We start from the raw sequence: 24,220 nt of genomic DNA, 5'->3' as shown, positions 1-24,220 counted from the left end.
TTACCCACCGGGAGCCAGTGTAATTTTTTCAAGGCTCCAGTCGTCGAGGATTGGCGAGGAAGACCTACCAGCACCCTGGCAGCTGCGTTCTGAACTCTCTGTAGTCTGGAGGTTTCGGCAAGGTTCGCCCCTAATAAAAGAGAACTGGCATAATCCAGTCTCGAAAGGATAGTCGCCTGAACAATTATCTGGCGAGTGTGGCAGTCGAAGAACCTCAAAATAGGTCTGAGGTTACGTAGAATGCCGAAGCAGGTGGCCGCCACCTTTTTAGTATGGTGCGTAAACCTCAGTGCCGAGTCCACCCAGACTCCCAGATTTTTAACGCATTCTTTAGGCTTAGGAGGTTGGCCCAAGACATCAGGCCACCAGCTATCACCCCAGGACGCGGTATTCTTCCCCAGGAGCAGTATCTCTGTTTTCCCGGCGTTAAGTTGGAGAAAATTCGCCGTCATCCAGTTGGTGATGTCAGTGAGTGTCTGCTTAAAGCGAAAAGCCTCCAGACCACTGTTGTCATTAAGAGCCACCACCAGCTGGGTATCGTCAGCGTAGGATACCAATGCCAGTCCGCTCCTTCTAGCCACCTCTGCAAGGGGGCGGACATAGACATTGAACAGGGTAGGGCTCAGGGAAGAACCCTGCGGCACTCTCTGTCCGATGTTATGCTCCTTCGAGATGTAAGGGTGGTAGAGACTCTGAAAGACCTGTTGGAAAGAAAGTCTCTAAACCATCCTAAGGCTACCCCTGTAATACCAATTTCCTCCAATCTCATCAGAAGGACCTCGTGTGACACCGTATCGAAGGCAGCACTGAGGTCCAACAGGACCAGTGCTGCCGTTCCGCCGCTGTCAAGGATGGTACGGAGGTCCTCTGTAACACTGAGCAGGGCTGTCTCGGTGCTGTGACCAGCTCTAAATCCGTGTTGGGAGTCATCCAGAATGTTATTGGATAGGAGGAAATTGGTCAGAATGTTATTGACGTGTGCCTCGATGATTTTGGCTGGCCAGGGAAGCAGGGAGATGGGCCTGAAATTTTCAGGAAGCATGGGATCTAAAGTGGGTTTTTTTAAGATGGGAGATACCCATGCCTGCTTCCATTTAGAAGGAATGCTGGCAGTAGAGAGAGACAAGTTAATAGTGCCTCGAATATGTTCTGTAATGAGTTCATGGGCATCACGGAAAGTCTCCGGTTTTAAGGGATCCGCCGGGGAGCCAGATTTAATTTTCCTACAGATTTTTTGGAAACTCTCTTGCTCAAGGGTAGGAAAGGAGGAAAGAGAAGGTCTGGTAAAATCCAGAGTAACCGAAAGCTGTGGACATTTAGGGAAAGTGTCATAGATTGCCCTAATCTTATTGGTGAAAAAATTAGCCATATTATTGCAAAGGTCAGGGGAGACAGTGGTAGTGATAGCAATTTTTTTCGCCGTAAGGTCTTTCAGAATTTTAAAAACAGATTTAGAGGTGTTGGAACTACTGTTGATTTCATCGGCATAATATGCCGCTCTTGTTCTGCACACCTTTCGGTGATAGGTTTTCTGGAGTAGGGCATAATTCTGTTTGAGGTTGGCATCGTAGTTTTTTCTCCAGCCCCTCTCCGCCTTTTTGCATTCCTTTTTCAAAATGGCTAGTTCAGAGTTGTACCAGGGACTAGCCGTATGGGTACGGGCCTTGATCCACCTGACAGGGATCAGGGTGTCTAGTGCCTGGGTGATCCAGAGGCAAAACTGATCATACCTTACGTCAGGGTCCTCACTTAAGGGAGGAGGGTTTAACACCAGGAGTTTCTGCAGATCTTCTAAGCGGAGTTTTCTCCAAGGACGTTTTTGGACTAGCGGAGTGGGCACCAGAACAGGGCTAGAGTTGCAGGAAATAGACAGTGTGACCAGATAGTGATCCGTCCAAATCATAGGAATAGACGGGTATGCGGATCCACTCGTAATATTAGTAAAGATGGGATCAAGGAGGTGTCCCGCTCTATGTGTGGGACCACTTACGAGTTGATTAAGCTGAAAAGCAGCGAGATCCGCAAGAAAGGTGGCAACTTTAGGCTCGGTGACTCAGTCTAGATGTATGTTGAGGTCGCCTATGATCGTGAAATTAGCCGTTTTAGTGATGTTAGTGCCCAGATACTGTAGGAGTGCGTTAATGAAGGGTGCGTCGGCGCCAGGGGGTCTATAAATCACGAGGCCAGTTGCGCAGAACTGTGAGTTGGCTTTAATTGAAAAGCGAGCGCTTTCGCTGCCCTTAATGTCCACTTTAGTTAGTTGGCAGGCAAGGTGGGATTTGACTATAAGCGTCCCTACGTCCTTACGTCTTACTGTCCTCTGTTCCATGTTCTTAATGTCCTCTGTTCCATGTCCTCACTGTCCTCTGTTCCATGTTCTCACTGTCCTCTGTTCCATTTTCTTACTGTCCTCTGTACCAAGTTTTCACTGTCCTCTGTTCTTGTTCTCACTGTCCTCTGTTCCATATTCTCAGTCTCCTCTGTTCCATGTTCTCAGTCTTCTCTGTTCCATGTTCTCACTGTCTTCTGTTCATTGTTCTAATTATCCTCTGTTCCACATTTTGACTGTCCGCTGTTCTGTGGTCTTAGTGTCCTCTGTTCCAAGTTCCTGTATGAGACGTGCTGCAGCGTGTAGGTTGCCCTTAAGAGTGCCAGTGTGGGGCCCAGGAGGACATGAAGCAGGGAGCTACCACCATCCTGATGTGATGGTACAGGGCCTTGAACAGCAGTTCTGAAGTCACTTTCTAGACTTACACGGGGCACATACACAACTCACCAATAACCTTGATGTAGACACTAACAATGAACAACTGATCAGAACAGAAGCGTACTACCGTGACGTTGAGCGATCACCCTGATGAAGGTGTCATAAAATTGGCAAACTGCCTTTCATAGCGTCTAATAACTGTCTTCACTACCCCTCCGGTTCAGTATTTATCCCCTCACCCAATCCTGATATCGAACAGAGCAAATTAGAACTAGGCCAGGGCATAAAATTCTACTTGGCCCGCGGAGTTTGCAGAGTTTTTGCCACTAGCGCGTGGAGCTCTAAAAAACTCCGCTCTATGTAGGGAAGCAGAGTTTTTTCCTCACTCGCAAATGTTAATATGCAAAAGCAGAAAGTGGCAGGGTGAAACTTTGCTCAAGAACGTGTGCTATAGTGTCCCAAAAGATGTGTTCATGTTAAGTTCGAGAGCGCGAGCATAGAAAATCTTCCTCTAGACCACCTTCCAGCGAGAGTTCCCAAAGCGGGCGGCCGCGGATGGCCACTATCGCTCACATTGAGAAACCTTCTGTTCGTGTTGAGGAAGCTGCCGCTCGAGTAGAACATCTACTCGAGCAGCAGAAAGATGCAGCACCCTCTTGTGCTGTGCATGGTGCTGTTTGCGTTGATTATCTAGTGCGGGACTAACACACGGTGTTAAAAATCAGTGCAAACTGCGCAACCTAGCGCACTCCGCCGCTTGTAGAACTCCGTGTAGTGTGGTGTAGCATTTGGGTCACTTCACAGAGTTCCCACTTTGCCCAGCCCTAATTATATCTAAATAGGGGGATTACCCTACTGCAAGGGATGGCCCTAAACCCTCCTCCAACCTAGACTCTGAATGACGCGTCACTCGCGCACTGCATGGATTATATTAATCAGAAACTGTTAGAGGCCAGTAACAACAAGAACAGATTCTAGAAGAGACCATACCACAGGACTTCATCAGGCTACATAAAGGATGATCTGTGTACAAACAGAGTCTAGCGCACACACGTTGTTATCGAATACCGTGAGGCTGTTACTTTTCTAAAGGACAACCTCAAGGAGCCTTGACAGTGCGAGTGAAAGCAACCAGTCTTCATCAACAGAAGCAATTGCCCCTACCTCTAGTCTCATCCTTGACACTCTAATGGCAGAACTATACAATATTGGCACATACGTATGGAAAATGGACACCTAGCTTGCAAAAGTCTTAGACAAGGTAAAATAAATGTAGACAGAGCTGACCTCCTTTCACCACTGTCTTGACACCACAGAAAATGGAATAACAGATGTGGAAACAACTGACTTGTCTTCCTGAAAGGGGGCCAAACATATGGACAATGAGAAGCAAGATTGCTGACCTGGAAGATAGGTCCTGCTGGTAAAGTGTCTGGTGTTAAGGTGTAGCGGAGAAGTCAGAGGGAGATGATCTTATTGACTCTGCAGAACATGATGCCCAAACACCTGCCAGCTGTTTTCAATGGGCTGCAGGAGTTCCTGAGAGCACACAGACTCCAGCAGCAAAATGCATCCACTGCAAACTCACCCGACCAATAATTACCTGATTCGTGCAATACCAGCAAGCAAGAGCCATACAACAAGCAGCAAATAAAACCAAATGGGCCATTCATGCTCGACGATCTGATTTATGTTTTAGCAGATTCTTTGCTTGAAATAAATGTCATTAAAAGGTGTTTTCTTTCTCATTACACATGACTTAAGCAAGGGTACAATAAATATGGTCTCCTGGAGCCCCCATTAATGGTGATCACAAGAGACAGCAAGAAATAAGGGTACACGAACCAAGAAGACCTTGATAAATTCTTGGAGACTTTGGGCTGGACTCTCATAGGAACCCAACCATTCATTACACAACCAACCTCGAATATAGAGCAACCAAGAAGACTAACCCTGGGCAGTGCCACTATGCGGAGTTCCAAAAAATCAGTGGAACAGGAGCCCACGTCCTGCGGCCAGCCAAGGGTCTGTGTGCCTGTGACGGGGGTCCCTCATGCCTGGTCAGGCTCCCAGACCTTCCTGGCCTGGCTGGGTTGAAAAGCAGAGACCGGGCCCGGGGCCTGGGCTTTGGGCAGGGCCTGGGGTGTGGGAACCCCGTCCTGTGGCATGCCAGGGGTCCATCTGCCTGGGACAGGGGTTCCTTGTGCCCAGGGAGGCTCCCCCCTCCCTGGCCTGGCTGGGTTCACCAGAAGCGGGGACCACTTCCAGGGCCTGGGCTCCAGTGGGCCCTGGGGTGCGGGAGCCCATGTCCTTTGGCCAGCCAAGGGTCCGGGTGCCCGTCATGGGGTTCCATCGGGCCAGGGCAGGTCTCCCCCACTTCACCTGCATGTCAAGGTGCCTGCTGGCCCTGGATCAGAGTTTCGTCGGGGCCCTCCTCTCACCCCCGTGCCCGAGACACAGCTAAGGGCTTTGATGAGCCCCCGGGAAGCAAAGCCCCTGAGCCTTCCAAAAGGCAGGCAGGAGCCCACCCTTGAAAGCTCAGACAGGCAGATTGGCATCCTTCGGGCCCGGCCATCTTGTCACGCCTTTCCCCTCTGCCATCTGGTCGCGCGCAATGCTTTCCAATGGGGCGACCAGATGGCTGGGCTGCCCTGGAAGTCCCGATGAGGGCTTGGTTGCCTCCCCGATCCCAGCCAGGGCTCCAGGAGGTTGGGCACATCTGAGCCTTGGGTCCCCTCAGTCTCGCGGTGCGCATGGGTTACCAGAAAAGGGGGTACTCTTCCTCCGTATTACTAGGTACAGGGTATGCCGTAAACCCTCGCGGGTTGGGAACTCTCAGCCGGCAACCAGATGGGCTAGGGCTAGGCAAAAACCTCTCCTCCCTGTCCAGGCCTCTGTCCTCCGGCTAGCCACATGGCAAAGTGCCTGGGACAGGCTTCATCGGGCCTGGGAAGTCCACCCTTTGGCATCCGGGCCCGAGAGCTCTGGCCTGGCGCTCCCTACACTGGGCTCCATCCTCCGCTCTGCCATTGGACCGGGGCCCGTCAGGTGTTCCCCAGCTCAGCTTGGGTTCAAGAGCTCTGGCAGAGGCCCTTCCTCAGGCCTGCACAGAATCTCCAGACGGGCCCCGTCCTCCTGCTCCACCATAGTCCCATTACGGGGGTCCGCTGGGCCCGGGCAGGTCTTCCTCCTGCTTCGCCCGCCTGTCAAGGTGCCTGGGGGACGTTGGGGAGCCTCGTCCTCAGCCCTGGGCCCGAGGTCGAGCTGGGGTCTCCGAGCCCCCGGGTCTCAGAGCCCCTGAGCTCTCCAAAAGGCAGGCTGGAGCCCTCCCGCAAAGGCTCAAGAGGGCAGATTGGCATCCTTTGGGCCTGGCCATCTGGTCGCGCCTTCCCCCTTGTTGATCTGGTTGCATGCAATGCTTTCCAATGGGGCGACCAGATGGCTGGGCTGCCCTGGAAGTCCGGATGAGGGCTTGTTTGCCTCCCCGATCCCAGCCAGGACTCCAGGAGGTCGGGCGTGCCTTGGGTCCCCTCAGTCTTGCAGTGTGCACAGGTTGCCAGAAAGGGGGGTGCCCTTGCTCCAGATTTCTAGGGACAGGGTACTTCAAAACCCCTCTCAGCCTAGCGGTCCTCAGCCGGCAGCCAGACGGGCCAGGACGACCACCCAGCCTCTGTCCCCTGTCCCAAAGTGTGGTGTTATGCCCAGAATGGGGGCCCGCAGGCTCGGGGAGGCCTCACCTCTGCTTGGGAGCCCCGATGGGGTCTAGGGGACCCAGGCTCAGTCTCCTGGCCTGCCGCTCTGTCACGGGCCCGAGACGGGGTACCGCCCGGCCCGTGGAGCCTGCCCCTGCTTGGCTGGATACAAGAGCTCTGAAGGGCCCCGCTGAGGGCCCTGGGGAGGGCGCCCTCCCCACCCTGGGCTCCGTCCTTGGGCCTGCTGTTTAGGGTACCTGGGATGGGGTCCCACTGGCCCAGGGAGGATTCCCCTGAGCCTCTGGGCCAGGGAGACACGATGGGGTCCAGAGGTCCCGCCAGGCCTTGGGTCGGGTGCTCCAGCCCTGGGCTCAGTCCCCTGGCCTGCCTCTCTGCCAAGGGCAAGGCACTGGGTTTGTCAGTCCGGTGCAGACCTCCCCCGCTTCACCTGCTTGTCAAGGTGTCTGTGGGCCCGGGTCGGAGGGCCCATCATCTCCCCCCTCACAGCCCCTGCTGAGGCCAAGCTGGGGCCCTGGGCCTCTGGTCCATTTCATTAGGGCACAGAGCGACCAGATGGCGACCCTTGCCGGGCTCGAAGGGTCGCCATCTGGTCGCACCTTTCCCCTCGGCCATCTGGTTGCACCTATCCCCTCGGCCTTCTAGTCACATGCAATGCTTTCCAATGGGGCAACCAGATGGTCGGGCTTCCCTGGAAATCCTGATGAGGTCTCATTTGCCTCCTCGATCCCAGCGAGGGCTCCAGGAGTTTGGGCACGTTTGCGCCTTGGGTCCCCTCCATCACCCAGTTCGCACGGATTACAAGAAAGGGGGGTATTTTTCCTCCAGATTACTGGGAAGAGGGTCAGTCAGACCTCCGTATGGTCCGGCGATTACGAGACAGGGGAAGGAAGGACCCGGGCCCGCCCGCCGGGGCCCCCAGGGGCCCAGGTCAGCACCAACCTCCCAGCCCCTTCTCGATGGGCCTTTTCTCTGAGCCTGCTCCCCCCGGGAGCAGGCTGGGATGCATAGCCGGAATCCCTAATACAGGGCAGCCTGCCAAGGGAAGCCCAGGCCATACTCCGATCGATTGGCCACTCTAGGTCTGTTTAGGGATGGACTGCTTGGCCAGCCTTGGCTGTTGTTTCAAGCAAAGAGCTTCCACCCCACATAGACCGTCTGACTCCAGGGTTTACCGCCTGGTGGGAGGCCCTTCACCCTACTCAGCAGAGCGAAGGCCGGGCAGCCCCGGCAGCTTGTGCCCCCCAGTGGTCCGTCCCGAGCAGAAGAGGTCAGGTAGTGCCAGGCCCTTGGATGCTGCCACCCTGCAGGTCCCACACTGTCACCCCTCTCCACCCAGCGCATTTCTGAAGAAACTCTGAACAACCGTTCCTAGGGGTGGAACAGCCGCCAGGCTTCGGCACCGCTGCGTCTCGCTCAGGCTCCACCTCGGCCCACCTCTCCCTTCCGGGGGACACAGCTGGGCCTGCAAGTGCCCGTGCGACCGCACCTCTCTGCCCCTCCAGCGAGCACTCCCGCCCAGGTGGGCGGGCTACTTCCCCTAGCAGGCTCCAGAGAGGGAGGGGTGTGCGAAGGTTGCCGGTCGGGGAGACGGGCACACGGCTCCCGAACCCACCCCGTCAGCAAGTGCCGCTACCTGGTTGATCCTGCCAGTAGCATATGCTTGTCTCTAAGATTAAGCCATGCATGTGTAAGTACACACGGCCGGTACGGTGAAACTGCAAATGGCTCATTAAATCAGTTATGGTTCCTTTGATCACTCCATCTGTTACTTGGATAACTGGTAATTCTAGAGCTAATACATGTTGACGAGCCCTGACCTCCCAGGATGCGTGCATTTATCAGACCAAGACCAATCCGGGCTCGCCCGGCCGCTTTGGTGAGTCTAGATAACCTCGGGCCGATCGCACGTCCCTGTGATGATACATTCGGATGTCTGCCCTATCAACTTTTGATGGTCCTTTATGTCCCTACCATGGTGACCACGAGTAACGGGGAATCAGGGTTTGATTACGGAGAGGGAGCCTGAGAAATGGCTAAAACATCCAAGGAAGGCAGCAGGCATTCAGATTACCCACTCCCGATTCAGGGAGGTAGTGACGAAAAATAACAACACTTTTGAGACTCTGTAATTGGAATGACTACACTTTAAACCCTTTAACGAGGATCCATTGGCGGGCAAGTCTGGTGCCAGAAGCCGCGGTAATTCCAGCTCCAATAGCATATATTAAAATTGCTACAGTTAAAAAGCTCGTAGATGGATCTTGGGATCGAGCTGGCGGTCTGCAGTGAGGCGAGCTACCGCCTGTCCTAGCCCTCCCTCTCAGCGCCCCCTTGATGCTCTTGACTGAGTGTCCTGGGGGTCCGAAGCCTGAGTGTTCAAAGCAGGCCGGTCACCTGAATACTTTAGCTAGGAATACTGGAATAGGACTCTGGTTCTGTTTTATTGGTTTTCGGAATTGGGGCCATGATTAAGAGGGACTGCTGGGGCCATTTGTATTGTGCCACTAGAGGTGACATTCTTGGACCGGCACAAGACGAACCAAAGCAAAAGCATTTGCAAAGAATGTTTTCATTATTCAAGAACGAAAGTCGGAGGTTCGAAGACGATCAGATTCCGTTGTAGTTCCGACCATAAACGATACCGACTAGGGATCTGGCGGAGTTATTCCCATGACCCACTGAGCAGCTTTCGGGAAACCAAAGCCTTTGGGTTTCGGGGAGAGTATGGTAGAAAAGCCGAAACTTAAAGGAATTGACGGAAGGGCACCACCAGGAGTGGAGCCCGTGGCTTAATTTGCCTCAACACAGGAAACCTCCCCCGGCCCGGACACAGAAAGGAGTGACAGATTGATAGCTATTTCTCGATTCTATGGTTGGTGGTGCATGGCCGTTCTTAGTTGGTGGAGTGATTTGTCTGGATAATTCCGATAACGAATGAGACTCCTCCATGCTAACTAGTTACGCGATCCCCAGCGGTCAGTGGCCAACTACTTAGAGGGACAAGTGGCATTCAGCCGCATGAGATCAAGCAATAACAGGTCTGTGATGCCCTTAGATGTCCGTGGCTGCACGAGTGCTACACTGAATGGATCAACGTGTGTCTACCCTTCGCCAACAGGTGCGGGTAACCTTCTATACCCCGTTCGTTATAGGTATTGGGGATTGCAATTAATTCCCATGAACGAGAAATTCCCAGTAAGTGTGGGTCATTAGCTCGCGTTGATTAAGTCCCTGCCCTTTGTACACACCCCCGTCACTACTACCGATTGGATGATTTAGTGAGGTCATCGGATTGGCCCCGCCGGGGTAGGCAATGGCCCTGGCGGGGCGCCGAGAAGTTGATCAAACTTGAATATCTACAAAAGTAACAAGGTTTCCGTAGTTGAACCTGTGGCCCGAGCGACTGATGGTGTTAGCCCAAAGCCCTTGGCTGCCTCCTGCAAGTACACCCTAGGCACAGGGCCCAGCACTCACTTGCTCCAGCCGGCGTAGCGGTCCGTGGCCACATAGGGGGCTTGGTTGAGGACCAGTCCTCGGCAGGTCTCCCTCTGCTGGGGAAGGACCTGACTGACTGGCGCATTAGGGACTGGGGAAAGGGGGCGGCCCCAGGTACCTGTCCCTCTCAATGGTAGGGGCACTGCAGTGGGTCCTCCCGAGACAGAACCCTCGCTCACCCAGCACGATCCCCGTGGTGGGGGGAAACTGAATGGCAGTGCCTCCCCGGGCAGGGATCACCCCCCCTGAAAGACCCTGCAGCCCGGGCCCTCAGGCGTCCAAGTCCCGGCCTGACCGGGCCTCGGGTGACCGAGGAGCAGACCTTCTCAGGAGACAGGGTGGCCTGGAAGAGAAGGAGCCGAGTGCCTGCGAGGGGACCCCGGCTGCTTTCGGTGGGAGACTTGCAGGATGGGGAGCCACCTGGCTCTTCTCTTCCGGCGCCTTTGACCCATGCAAGGGTGCGGTGGGCTACTCACCAGCCTGCCGACATGGCTTGGGCTGCCCGGTGATGAACGGCTGACGTGCAGGTGAGGCGCCCTCCCTCGTTGCCAGGTACCCGGTTCAACCCGGTCCGGTGAGGCCAGACTGAGGGGTTTGAAGACTCATGCGGTCTCTCCTGGTTACTCCACAGGGACCCGCTGTGGTGGGGCTGCCTGCTTCCATTGCACCGGGAGCCCCCTTTCCTGCGGGTTGGTCGGGGGGGACTCCTGGGCCAAGTGGCTGGTAACTCTTTTTTTCTCCCAACAATGCAGTCTGACTCCCAGAGGGATAGCCTTGAACGGAGTGCCCGGGCCATCTTGTCACACGCGCCATCGCCATCGCCTTCCTCCCACCTCTCCTGCACCCGCAGGTAGGTGAACATTTTCAAAAAGTTGCCTGTGACTCTTGGCGTTGGATCACTCGGCTCGCGCATCAATGAAGAAAGCAGCTAGCTATGAGAATTAGTATGAATTGCAGGACACATTGACCATCAACACTTCAAAAGCACTTTGCGGCCTCGAATCAGATGCGGCAACCCGCTGAATTTAAGCATATGACTAAGCGGAGGAAAATAAACTAACCAGGATTCCCCCAGCAACGGTGAGTGAAGAGGGAGCAGCCCAGCGCCAAATCCCCACCTTGCGGGAAATGTGGCGTACAGAAGACCGACTCCCCGGATTCGCTCAGGGGACCCAAGTCCTTCTGATCCAGGCTCACCCTGCGGACGGTGTTAAGACAGCAGTGGCTCCCGGGATGCTGGGATCGGGTCCTCTCAGAGTTGGGTTGCTTGGGAATGCAGCCCAAAGTGAGTGGTAAACGCCATCTAAGGCTAAATATGGGTGCAAGACCGATAGCCAACTAGTACCGTAAGGCTAAGTTGAAAAGAACTTTGAAGAGAGAGTTCAAGAGGGCGTAAAACTGCCGAGAGGTAAATGGGTGGGGTCCGTGCAGTCCGCCTGGCGGATTCAACACGGCGGGAAGGTCAGTGGCCTGGTAGTTCTAGATCCCCCCAACGGGACCGGTGCCCGGATTCTATCCGGCCCCCTCAGGCTGCATTTCCTACGCGGTGGTGCGGTGCGTCGTTACCGGAACCGAGTCGGCTGGGAAGGATTCGGGTGACAGGTGACGGGTGCCCCTCCGCACCAGCAGAGGGTGTTACAGCCCCCCTGGCAGCAGCTTTACCATGTCTGTGGGGCTGATGTAGATTCGACCACCTCCGTGCCCTCCCCTGGGCATCCGTTCCTGCCGCCCTTCGGGGCATGCCGGGAGGGGAAGGGGGATGGGGTCCCCTGCTCCCGGTGCGTCCCGACCGGGTCAAGCCGCCAGCAGGTGAGGCCGGGGGGCGAGCCCCGTGGGGCTCTCGCTTCTGGATCCAAGCGCCTGGCGCCTGCCGGGCGCGACCCGCTCCGGGGACAGTGGCAGGTGGGGAGTTTGACTGGGGCGGTACACCTGTCAAACGATAACGCAGGTGTCCTAAGGCGAGCTCAGGGAGGACAGAAACCTCCCGCGGAGCAGAAGGGCAAAAGCTCGCTTGATCTTGATTTTCAGTATGAATACAGACCGTGAAAGCGGGGCCTCACGATCCTTCTGACTTTTTGGGTTTCAAGCAGTAGGTTTCAGAAAAGTTACCACAGGGATAACTGGCTTGTGGCAGCCAAGAGTTCATAGCGACGTCGCTTTTTGATCCTTCGATGTCGGCTCCTCCTATCAGTGTGAAGCAGAATTCACCAAGCGTTGGATTGTTCACCCACTAATAGGGAACGTGAGCTGGGTTTAGACAGTCGTGAGACAGGTTAGTTTTACCCTACTGATTATGTGTTGTTGCAATAGTAATCCTGCTCAGTACGAGAGGAACCGCAGGTTCAGACGTTTGGTGTATGTGCTTGGCTGAGGAGCCAATGGGACAAAGCTACCATCTGTGGGATTAAGACTGAACACCTCTAAGTCAAAATCCCCACTAAACCGTAACGATACCACGGTGCCGTGGAGCCTCGGTTGGCCTGGGATAGCTGGCCCCTTTTGGGGGGCCGGTGCGTAGACCCGCTCGCTTGAGGACCGGAACACTGATGTAAGGGGGCGCCTCCATCGCCCTTAGTGCACCACATGTTCATGGGGCACCCGGTGCTAAATCATTCATAGGTGACCTGATTCTGGGTCAGGGTTTTGTAAGTAGCAGAGCAGCTACCTTGCTGCAATCTATTGAAAGTCATCCTCTGAGTCAAGCTTTTGTCTCTCCGTGCGTGGGAGCCCGCGGACACCCTCCTCCACCACACCCGGGGGTGGGTTCCTCTGCCGCAGAGGATGCAGAGGGGGCGAGTCAGGCCTGTGGGAGGCTGCCCCCACCATTTGCCTTCCAGCATGGGCGCTTCCCCCTTCCGTCCCTGCCCCACCAGGGTGTGAGAACGGGGGCCACCATCCCTTGCGGGTCAGCAGGGTGACCAGTTGGACTGGGCCGGTGGGAAGCAGGGAGGCAAGCAACCCCGGGGAATGAGCAGTGGCCTCAGAGTGCCTTGCCACCCTCGCCGTCATCGGACTGCAAGGGTGACTGGGTCCGGCTGTCTCAGGCCATCTGGGAGCTGGGTCGTCCTGGGCTATCTGGTCACCTGACTAAGCGACCAGATGGCCCTGCGGGCTGGGTGACAAGATGGGCCTGGCTAACTCCAACTTTTGTCCTTCCCTAGGGTTCTGTAAGCCCCCACTTAATAGTCGAAGAAAATGGGATCCCTGGGCAGGCCGGAGAGGAAAGCCCTGCACGAAAGGGGGCCGAGCCGGTGATGGAGCCCCTGGAGAGCTTCGAGAAGCCCTGAGCAGGGGATGTCTGGGTCCAGCCTGGGATGGCAGCGACTTGCAGATGTCCCGCGCCGCCCAGGGGGCTCCACCGGGGCCCGGAGAGGCTCTCCCCGGCCTGGCTGGGTTTAGAAGCAGGGACTGGGCCCGGGACTTGACCTCCATCCGACAGGCCCTGGCGTGCAGGAGATCCCCAGTCCTGCAAGCCAGCCGAGGGTCTGGGTGCTGGGTGCTGGGGACAAGGGGGTCCACCGGGGCACGGGGAGGCTCTCCCCAGCCCGGCTAGGGTTCAGAAGCTGGGACCAGGCCCGGGGCTTCCATCCCGCAAGCCAGCCGAGGTCTGGGTACTGGGGACGGGGGTCCATCGGGGCCCAAGGAGGCTCTCCCCAGCCTGGCTAGGTTTGGAAGCTGGGACTGGGCCCGGGGCTTGAGCTCTGTCCGGCAGGCCCTGGGGTGCAGGAGCCCCCCTGTCCTGCAAGCCAGCCAAGAGTCCGGGTACTGGGGATGGGGTTCCATCGGGGCCCGGGGAGGCTCTCCCCAGCCTGGCTATGGTTTGGAAGATGGGACCAGGCCCGGGGCTTGAGCTCTGTCCGGCGGGCCTCAGGGTGCAGGAACCCCTGTCCTGCAAGCCCGCCGAGGGTCCAGGCACTGGGGTCCATGGGGCCTGGGGAGGCTCTCCCCGGCCAGGCTAGGGTTTGGAAGCTGGGATCAGGCCTGGAACTTGAGCTCCATCTGGCGGGCCCCAGGCTGCGGGAACCCATGTCCTGCAAGCCAGCCGAGGGTCCGGGTGCTGTTGTGGACGGGGGTCCATCGGGGCCCAGGGAGGCTCTCCCCAGCCTGGCCTAGGATTCAGAAGTTGAGACCAGGCCCAGGGTTTTTGAGCTCTGTCCAGTGGGCCCCAAGGTGTGGGAGCCCCCATTCTGCAAGCCAGTCGAGGGTCTCGGTGCTGGGGACAGGGGGTCCATCGGGGCCCAGGGAGGCTCTCCCCGGCCTGGCCTAGGGTTCGGAAGTTTGGACCGGGCCTGGGGCTTGAGCTCCGTTCGGCGGGCCCTGCGGTGTGGGAGCCCCCTGTTCCTGCAAGCCATCCGAGGGTCTAGGTGCTGGGGACCGGGTCCATCGGGCCAGGGCAGGCTCACCCGACCTGGCTGTGGTTCAGAAGCAGAGACGGGGCCAGGGTGCAGAGGTGGCTGGCTAACTCCGCTCCGCTGGTGGAGCAAAGTTCTCTGCCCACCCCAAAAGAAGACACATAACCCTGCAAGAGACACATAAATGCACACACATAGATACACACATATGGTGCACAGTGACATGTAGATCTGCACCCCCATCATTCACCTCCCCTCACACACAGATTGCAGAATGCTGCCATCAGCACTTTCTAAGTGGAGTTTCCTGTATCTGTTTTATAGATCCCTCCCTAGCGGCTCAAGAGACGCACTCATACCTGAGTACCTCTCACTGCTTCCTGCTCCTCTGAGTATCCTGATCATCAGTGAAGGCTCCGATGGCATCGAGGAGGGCTCCGAGAAGGAATCAGAGAAGGAATCAGATCTCTTCTACAGGTAATTCTGATGCATTCTCCTAGGACGGAGGGGATTAAACATCATCTGAAGGCAATGGTTAGTGTTATACAGTCTGGACAGGGGAGCTGAAGACCCCCTCTTTTATCTAGTAGTGTGCTTGATGCAGTCCGAAGAGGGGAGCTGAAGACCCCCTCTTTTATCTAGTAGTGTGTCTGATGCAGTCTGAAGAGGAGAGCTGAAGACCCCCTCTTTTATCTAGTAGTGTGCTTGATGCAGTCTGAAGAGGTAGAGCTGAAGACCCCCTCTTTTATCTAGTAGTGTGCTTGATGCAGTCTGAAGAGGGGAGCTGAAGACCCCCTCTTTTATCTAGTAGTGTGTCTGATGCAGTGTGAAGAGGAGAGCTGAAGACCCCCTCTTTTATCTAGTAGTGTGCTTGATGCAGTCTAAAGAGGGGAGCTGAAGACCCCCTCTTTTATCTAGTAGTGTGTCTGATGCAGTGTGAAGAGGAGAGCTGAAGACCCCCTCTTTTATCTAGTAGTGTGCTTGATGCAGTCTGAAGAGGGGAGCTGAAGACCCCCCTCTTTTATCTAGTAGTGTGCTTGATGCAGTTTGTCCAGAGTAAATTAATTATAGTCAGTGCACGGTCTGTGTAGGGCAAATGTAGAAATCACACCTAATCGCAGCATACACAATGTAGCAGTCACATTTACTGCTATGTTGCACAGGTGAGAAGGAATAAAACAGTGCAGTGTTGTATCTGCTAAGACTGACCTGCTGTTGTTGTCGTATCCGCTCTGGTGCTCTCATTAAGCTGCCTTGCACAATGCACAGATGTGCACTATGCTGCAGAGGTGAGTTTGTGCTGTATAGAGGATTTGTTCTGGAAGCAGACCCTTCCAGTGTGAAGTCCTGAACTGAAACAAACTCAGAAGGATCCCAATCATTAGGACCCGTGCTGAGCCCCCCACACACATGCAATCTGTATGTTGGTAGTTGATATTTTGTGCAGGTCAAGATTTCTATATTTGATATTTTAATGCACATCCACTGACAATTAGTCACTAGTCTTGATGCACAATGAGACAGCGACTCATTCTTGGCACACACTGACAATCAGTGGTCAGCAATGGCACTCACTGAGAGGGACTGGTCACCATTGGTGCACACGGACACACACTAAGAGGCAATGGCCAGCACTGACACACTATGAGAGCCTCTGGTGGACACTGGCACTCACAGAGGAAATGGCCAGCATTGATGCACACTATGAGGGCATGGTGAACACTGGCACACACTGAGAGGCGATGGAAAGCACTGGCATAAACTGAGAGGCTAAGATGGACACTGGAATATACTGAGAAGCGATGGTCAGCATTAATGCACACTGAGAGGGCATGGTGTACACTGGCATAAACTGAGTGACGATGCCCAGCATTGGTACACACTGGGAGGCAATGGCCAGCATTGGCACACACTGAGAGGGCATGGTGAACACTGGCATAAACTGAGTGACGATGCCCAGCATTGGTACACACTGAGAGGCGATGGCCAGCATTGGCACACACTGAGAGGCGATGGCCAGCATTGGCACACACTAAGAGGCTATACCCAGGAGTAGTGCCCAGACATGCACACCAGCACAGATTGTCCAGCTTTGTAAAACACCAAATCTCTCTGGTCAGCCTTAACACGAATTGAGTGTCCGTGGTAACATTTTACACACATTGACAGACAGTTCAGCTTTTGCATGCACAATAAGCAACCGTCAACAAATGGTACATAGAAAGAGCCACAGTCCAGCCTTATATACGCTGTAAGTGGCAGCTGGATAAGGATCATGCAATGCGGCACAATACAGACTTGGTACATACAGTAAGTTTCAGTCCAGATGTGGAACTGTTAGAAGGCGACCTCAGAGGGGCCCGGAGGGGGCCCTGACTGCCCTGAGACCCACCCTCGAAGTATCGTAGCCGGGCACTGGCGGGAGATTCCTCCGGGAGGAACCTCGTATCTAGGATCGCACACTCGGCACCACACGACAGAGGGACACCACACGAGGAGTTCTTACGAGCAAATCTTTATCAAGTTAGAGTAGTAGGATCTTTATGATCCGCACGGCAAATATATACAAGCAGAGCGTGGGCTCTCAGAGTCTTGGAGGGGGGTAGGAGGTAGCGGGACAGTCTTTGGGGATATGGATCAAATGCAGGAGCGTACCCGGCGCACAGCTCACAATCCTCGAGCTGGGGGATACGCTTGTCGTCGTGGGGTCCGGCGGGACCAAGAGAGTCTGCAGGAGCCGCGAGTCACTCAGCAGGGCTCGGATACAAGTTCGGTGGTCTTACGATCTTCGAGGAGCCGCGAGTCACTCAGCAGGGCTCAAGCACAAGTTCGGAGGTCTTACGATCTTCCGGGAGCCGCAAGTCACTCAGCAGGGCTCAAGCACAAGTTCGGAGGTCTTACGATCTTCAGGGAGCCGCGAGTCACTCAGCAGGGCTCAGGTACCAGTTCGGAGGTCTTTACGATCTTCAGGGAGCCGCGAGTCACTCAGCAGGGCTCAGGTGTTCCAAGGCGAATCTGCCGGACAGTCCCCGAGCACCCCTTGTTATAGGGCGACTCCTCTTTGATGTCCGGAGTCTGTGCAGGCAGGGGTCTTGTCACCTGGGGGGTTGCTTGTTGGGGTTTCCTGCCATTGTCTTTTGATCCTTCCAGGGCCGGGTCGGGAGGAGTCCCAGACACCCAGCAGGCGTGGAGCAGGCGGGGAGGCCGGCAGGTCGATCGAAACCCACCGTTCCAGGGAAGCGCAGAGGTGTGATAGAAACTGCTCTTCCCTCTCTCATCCCAAGGGGAGCGCGATGTCCTCCAGCCGGAGTGGCGCCTCTAGGCCAGGGTCGTGCTGGGGCCGGGCGGCCATCTTGGTGCATGAAGTGGGCACGCGGGCCCGGTGTGGCCGAAGGGAGGAAGGCCATGGACGGGGAAGTCCGGGTTGGGTGCGTGTGAGTTCTGGTGGGGAGGATCGGCTAGGCTGTGGGTTTGGGGGCTGGTGTGAGGTGCAGGGGTCAGGTCTAGCTATGTTACGAGGGCCGGGTCTAACATGCGTCCCCCCCAGCTGAAAGCCGGAGAGAACTACCCATCTTCTTGGGGGTTCTCTTCGCTGAGGCGGAGGAACCGGGGGAGGCCATCGGCGTTGGCGTGGTCATTCCAGGGCAATGTTCTACGGTGAAATCCATCCCCTGGAGGGAGATTGACCACCGCAGTAGCTTGGGGTTTTCTCCTTGCATCTGCATGAGCCATCGCAAGGGGCGATGGTCGGTTTGGACCTTGAAATGGGTGCCGAACAGGTAAGGGCGTAGTTTTTTGAGGGCCCAGACTACGGCGAATGCCTCTCGCTCGATGGTGCTCCATCTTTGTTCCCTGGGCAATAGCCTTCGGCTGAGGAAGGTCACGGGCTGGTCTAGGCCTTGGTCATTCGCCTGGGAGAGGACTGCCCCGATGCCATGCTCGGAGGCATCAGTCTGTACCACAAACTCCTTGGAGTAGTCGGGGGCCTGGAGGACGGGGGCAGTACACATGGCCGCTTTCAGGGCCTCGAACGCCTCTCGGCAGGCAGGGGACCATTGCACCTTCTTGGGCTGTTTTTTGGACGTGAGTCCCGTGAGGGGACCGACCAGGCTGCCGTAATTCCGGATGAATCTCCGGTAGTAGCCCGTGAGGCCCAGGAAGGCTCGAACCTCCGTTTGGGTAGTGGGTGGTTCCCAGGTTAGGATGCCGTCGATTTTGGGCTGTCGGGGGGCGACCTGGCCGCTTCCGACCTGGTGCCCCAGGTAGGTTACCGAACCTTGCCCAATCTGGCACTTGCTGGCTTTCACGGTGAGGCCTGCCTGGCGCAGGGCAGTCAGCACCCTCCGAAGGTGCTGGAGGTGCTCACTCCACTCAGAACTAAAAACTGCGATATCGTCGAGATATGCGGCACTGAATTTTTCCAGCCCGGCCAGGACTCTATTTACCAGTCGCTGAAAGGTGGCCGGGGCATTTTTCATCACTGGGGCCATGACCCATACCAGCTGGCCCGGTTGAAACTCGACCAGAGTGGCGTTCTGGTCGTACCAGTGCTTCATCTCTTCCTGACTCGCCTCCAGGTTGGCCTCGGCCATCTCTCAGAACCTTCTAGTCTGATTTCGGAGGGTCAGGACATACCAGAACACATCTCGGGGGGGGCCTCGAGGCGCCGCCTCCCAGCCTTCCTTGACCAGGCTGAGGGGCCCCCGGACGGGGTGCCCGTAGAGTAACTCAAAGGGGCTGAACCCTAAGGATTTCTGGGGAACTTCGCGGTATGCGAATAGGAGGCAGGGGAGCAGGATGTCCCACTTACACCGGAGGGGCTCTTCCAGGCCCGCGATCATCCCCTTCAGAGTCCGGTTAAACCGCTCTACCAGGCCATTTCCCTGGGGGTGGTACGGGGTGGTGAACTTATAGGACACCCCGCATTGTTGCCATAAGGACTTCATGTATCGGGAGATAAAGTTGGTACCACGATCGCTCACGAACTCGCGGGGGAAACCCATGCGGGAGAAGATTCCCATCAACGCCCGGCCCACCACGGGGGCCGTGACAGTGCGCAGGGGGATGGCCTCAGGGTAACGGGTGGCATGGTCCACCAGGACGAGGATGAACCGGTGCCCTTGGGAAGTTGGGGGGTCCAGGGGCCCTACAATGTCGATCCCGACCCGCTCAAAAGGGGTACTGACGACAGGGAAGGGTTGGAGGGGAGCCTTGCTCTTCCCTCCGCTCTTCCCACTGGCCTGGCACGTGGGACAGGACTTGCAGTGGGATCCTACATCGGCTTTCATCCGGGGCCAGTAGAAGTGGGTCACGAGGCGACTGTACGTTTTGTCCTGGCCCAAGTGGCCTGCGAGGGGGACATCGTGGGCCAAGCCCAGGAGGTGGTTTCGGAAGCGTAGGGGTACCACCAGCACCCGGCCGGACCCTAGCTCCACCGACTTCTGTTCACTGTACAGGAGGTCATTCTCCCAGTACATCCGGTGCGTCCCCGTCTGGTCGCCCGCGGCCTGGGCCTCTGCCTGTTGCCGGGGCCCATCCATGGAGGGACAGGAAGCCTGCTCTCGGCAGAACTCTTCTCGGGAGGGGCCCCCCTCGTGGCGCCACTGGGCTAATTCGGGCAGATCGCTGAACTCGGTGACTGGGGTGGAGTCGGAAGGCGGGGGTTCGTCACTGGCGATCGACTCCTCTGGTGGGGTAATGGGGGGACCCTCGGCTGGGACCATCCTATCTTCAGGGGTCGGGGCGTCGTCGACTTCCCTCAGGGGGGTCAGTCGGGCTGCCATGGATCGAGTGGTGGCGCACACCCACTCAGGGAGGCCCATCATCCCTAGATGGGTCTTGCGCTCAACTTGTCCCCAGGGGGAACTTTCCAGGTCGTTCCCCAGGAGACAGTCGACGGGCTGGGAGGTTCTTACTGCAACCTTCAGTTTACCGACCACCCCTCCCCACTCAAAGGGCACCAGGGCTACTTTACATAGGCTTTCTGTGTTGTCGGCTGAGATGACAGGGCAAAAGACGTTGGGGAGGGCCTGGTCTTCGTGTACTAAATGGCTAAGGACACCGGTGATGCTGGCCCCGGTGTCACGGAGGGCTTCTACTTGGTGGCCATTGATCGTTACGAGCTGCCCATATTTCTTTGTGTTAGAGGGCAGGAGGCTCCCAGGGACCATCTCTCTATCTCCTAAGGATACTAGGGCCATAGCGGCGGGTTCCCACTCCTCGGCCTCCTCAACCTCCTCCCCCAGGGCTACATTGGCGATCTGTCTAGCAGGGGGTGCTGTCTGGGTGGTGCGTGGGGCCATGGGGCATTCAGGGTCGTTGGCGTAATGCCCGGGCTTCTGGCAACAGAAACAAGTGATGGTTACCCGGTGCCCCTGTCTAAGGGTGGGGCCGGATACAGCAGGTGGGGGTGCCGGGAAGGGTGGAGGTTGGGACTTCGGGGGACTAGCCTGGGACTCTCTCTGCCCTCCCTGGTTTCCCCCCCCTCTCTGGCGGGGTGGTCCCTGACTGGCTCGGGGGTACTCTCCTACAGGGCTCTGGGAGACCCGGGTGTTGGTCCAGCGATCCGCCTCGACAGCCAGCTTCCTTGGGTCCGTGAGCTTGCTGTCGAGCAGATGCTGGAGGAGTTCTACAAAGCAGTTGGCCGCCAGGTGTTCCCACAACATGATGTCGGTTAGTTCTTCCAGGGTGGTTACCTTGCTGCCCTTGATCCAACCATCGAAGGCGCGGCTGAAGAAATTCACATATTCCACCCAGGTGGTACCCGGGATCTTCCGGCGGTCCCGGAACCGCTGGCGGTACATCTCCGGGGTGAGGCCGTACCTTGTGAGGAGGGCCGCTTTCATGTGTTCATAGGACGTTAGCATGGAGGTGGGTAGGTCGAGCAGGGTGTCTCTCCCTTCGCTCAGGAATCGTCCCCATAACCCAGCCCCCCAACCTTCTGTGGGACCTGATGGGAGGTCATGGCGACCTCGTAGGCCCGGAACCACTGCTGAATGTCATCATTTTTATAATATTCTTTGACCACATCCTTGGGGATGTGGACCTTCTGTTCCGTTGGGGCGGCCGCCTCCCGGTTCCCCGGGGGCCGCGTTTCTCCGTTTTTTGCTTTCAGTTCTATCTCCTTCAGGCTGCGTTCATGCTCCAGTTGAAGTCTCTTTCCCTCGTGTTCTCGTTGGAGTTTCTTCTCTTCCAGCTCTCCTTGTACTCGCAACTGTTCTACTGCTAGCTTTTTCTCGGCTAATTTCAGCTCGCCCTCAATTTTGAGTTTCGCTAATTCGAGCTCGTGATGGCGACTTTTTTCTCTGTCTGCGAGTTCCTCCGGGGATAGTCCCCCGTCTGGTATGAAGCCTCGCACCTGGTTGTTGCTGCGTTCTCCTTGGGAGGGTCCAGCTTCGTCGTGGGGTTCCCCCGCTCCTTCTGGCCGGGAGACCCCTGAATCCACCCAAGCTTTCAGTGCCTTTTGCATATCTTCTTTAGTGTTGAGACCAGTGGTAGCGATTCTGAGTTCCTTACAGAATTGTTTTAGTTCTTTGTGAGTGTACGCTTCCAGCTGTTCCACCTGGAACACGTTACTGGCGTCGTCTTCTATGAGAACCACGGCGTTTCCTTCCGCCATCTTTGTCGGTAGTGCATCAGCCGTTCGATCTCTAGATTATGGGCCAGAATCCCACCGCTGCCACCAATGTTAGAAGGCGACCTCAGAGGGGCCCGGAGGGGGCCCTGACTGCCCTGAGACCCACCCTCGAAGTATCGTAGCCGGGCACTGGCGGGAGATTCCTCCGGGAGGAACCTCGTATCTAGGATCGCACACTCGGCACCACACGACAGAGGGACACCACACGAGGAGTTCTTACGAGCAAATCTTTATCAAATTAGAGTAGTAGGATCTTTATGATCCGCATGGCAAATATATACAAGCAGAGCGTGGGCTCTCAGAGTCTTGGAGGGGGGTAGGAGGTAGCAGGACAGTCTTTGGGGATATGGATCAAATGCAGGAGCGTACCTGGCGCACAGCTCACAATCCTCGAGCTGGGGGATACGCTTGTCGTCGTGGGGTCCGGCAGGACCAAGAGAGTCTGCAGGAGCCGCGAGTCACTCAGCAGGGCTCGGATACAAGTTCGGTGGTCTTACGATCTTCGAGGAGCCGCGAGTCACTCAGCAGGGCTCAAGCACAAGTTCGGAGGTCTTACGATCTTCCGGGAGCCGCGAGTCACTCAGCAGGGCTCAAGCACAAGTTCGGAGGTCTTACGATCTTCAGGGAGCCGTGAGTCACTCAGCAGGGCTCAGGTACCAGTTCGGAGGTCTTTACGATCTTCAGGGAGCCGCGAGTCACTCAGCAGGGCTCAGGTGTTCCAAGGCGAATCTGCCGGACAGTCCCCGAGCACCCCTTGTTATAGGGCGACTCCTCTTTGATGTCCGGAGTCTGTGCAGGCAGGGGTCTTGTCACCTGGGGGGTTGCTTGTTGGGGTTTCCTGCCATTGTCTTTTGATCCTTCCAGGGCCGGGTCGGGAGGAGTCCCAGACACCCAGCAGGCGTGGAGCCAGCTCTCGGGGAGGCCGGCAGGTCGATCGAAACCCACCGTTCCAGGAAAGCGCAGAGGTGTGATAGAAACTGCTCCTCCCTCTCTCATCCCAAGGGGAGCGCGATGTCCTCCAGCCGGAGTGGCGCCTCTAGGCCAGGGTCACGCTGGGGCCGGGCGGCCATCTTGGTGCATGAAGTGGGCACGCGGGCCCGGTGTGGCCGAAGGGAGGAAGGCCATGGACGGGTAAGTCCGGGTTGGGTGCGTGTGAGTTCTGGTGGGGAGGATCGGCTAGGCCGTGGGTTTGGGGGCTGGTGTGAGGTGCAGGGGTCAGGTCTAGCTATGTTACGAGGGCCGGGTCTAACAGGCACACACTGAGGGTCTCTAGCCAGTCTCCGGAGCCACACAGAGTCACTGACATGTCTTGCATCAAACAGAGACTTACTTCCAGCCTTAGCACATACACTAAGGGTCACTCTCCTTTCCTCACAGATTTTTTGCGTGGAGCAAATGCACACTGATCAGTCTTGGTGCACACTCAGAATCATTGTTTAAGCTTGGAATATCCTGAGAGCAACTGGTTGATCTTGGCAAATAAGTAGAGCCACTTACCATCTTGGCACACACTGAGAGTCAGTGATCAGTCTAGACTCACACTGAGAGTCAGTGATCAGTCTTGCCACACTGAAACTCAGTGATCAGTCTTGTCACACACTGAGACTCATTGACCACTCTTGTCAAACACTGAGACTCATTGACCAGACTTGGCAAACACTGAGACTCAGTGACCAGTCTTGGCACATACTGAGACTCAGTGACCAGCCTTGGCACACACGGAGACTCAATGACCAGTCTTGGCACACACTGAAACTCAGGGACCAGTCATGGTACCCACTGATACTCAGTGAACGGTCCTCATGCACACTAACATTCATGGGAGTAACTTCTCACACTAACTGAGGATATTACGAGCCATCCTTTGATATGATATGTAAAATTAAACAAAGGATTCTGTGATTTCTTCTCCAGGTGGTGAGGAGATCCCTCGTCTAAGGAGGCAGGCGATAACCTTGGGAGTGATGATTGTAGTCAACACATTCATAAACATCGTGCTCTATCGTCTGGGTAAGAAGTGTGGAGTTGACTTTCAGACACCCTAAGACCCCCCATGACATGTGAAAGGGCCTCTCTGCCTCAGACATGATTAGAAAAACTACAGATGAAAAGAAATAGAGGCCCTGACTCTACATTGTAACCACAGAATTGCAGTGAGGAGGTGGTCGTCGGCCTCAGCAGTAATGTCTGATTCAAAGTTTTGTCTTAAACATTGTTTCATATGTGCATTCTGCTGGATGATGAAGATGATGATTGTTAGTATTAAGTGTTCTGAGGGGTGACAGTTGCGGACGGCTCCTGCAGGGGGCGCTGTGGT

General features: G+C 56.1%; 1 protein-coding gene, 1 long non-coding RNA gene and 2 pseudogenes across 2 annotated transcripts in view; 3 read left to right on the top strand and 1 right to left on the bottom strand.

Annotated features, from left to right (window-relative positions):
- LOC146813565 (uncharacterized) overlaps window positions 1-24,220 on the bottom strand; it is a 484,226-nt gene that overhangs the window by 254,337 nt on the left and 205,669 nt on the right. The window lies entirely within an intron of this gene.
- On the top strand, window positions 8,051-9,825 carry LOC146813568 (18S ribosomal RNA; annotated as a pseudogene).
- Window positions 10,908-12,625, top strand: LOC146813567 (28S ribosomal RNA; annotated as a pseudogene).
- The window catches only part of LOC146813566 (zinc-binding protein A33-like), a 210,620-nt gene continuing 201,058 nt past the window's right edge, over window positions 14,659-24,220 (top strand). Inside the window, exons 1-2 of the mRNA XM_085620340.1 lie at window positions 14,659-14,744; window positions 23,818-23,913. Coding sequence (XP_085476466.1) covers window positions 14,687-14,744; window positions 23,818-23,913 — 154 coding nt within the window. The 5' untranslated portion in view covers window positions 14,659-14,686. The remainder of the gene's footprint in view (window positions 14,745-23,817; window positions 23,914-24,220) is intronic.

The sequence above is a fragment of the Triturus cristatus genome, chromosome 7 (genome assembly GCF_964204655.1).
Source record: "Triturus cristatus chromosome 7, aTriCri1.1, whole genome shotgun sequence".
Lineage (NCBI taxonomy): Eukaryota > Metazoa > Chordata > Amphibia > Caudata > Salamandridae > Triturus > Triturus cristatus.
This window is presented reverse-complemented; position numbering and strand designations above follow the sequence as displayed.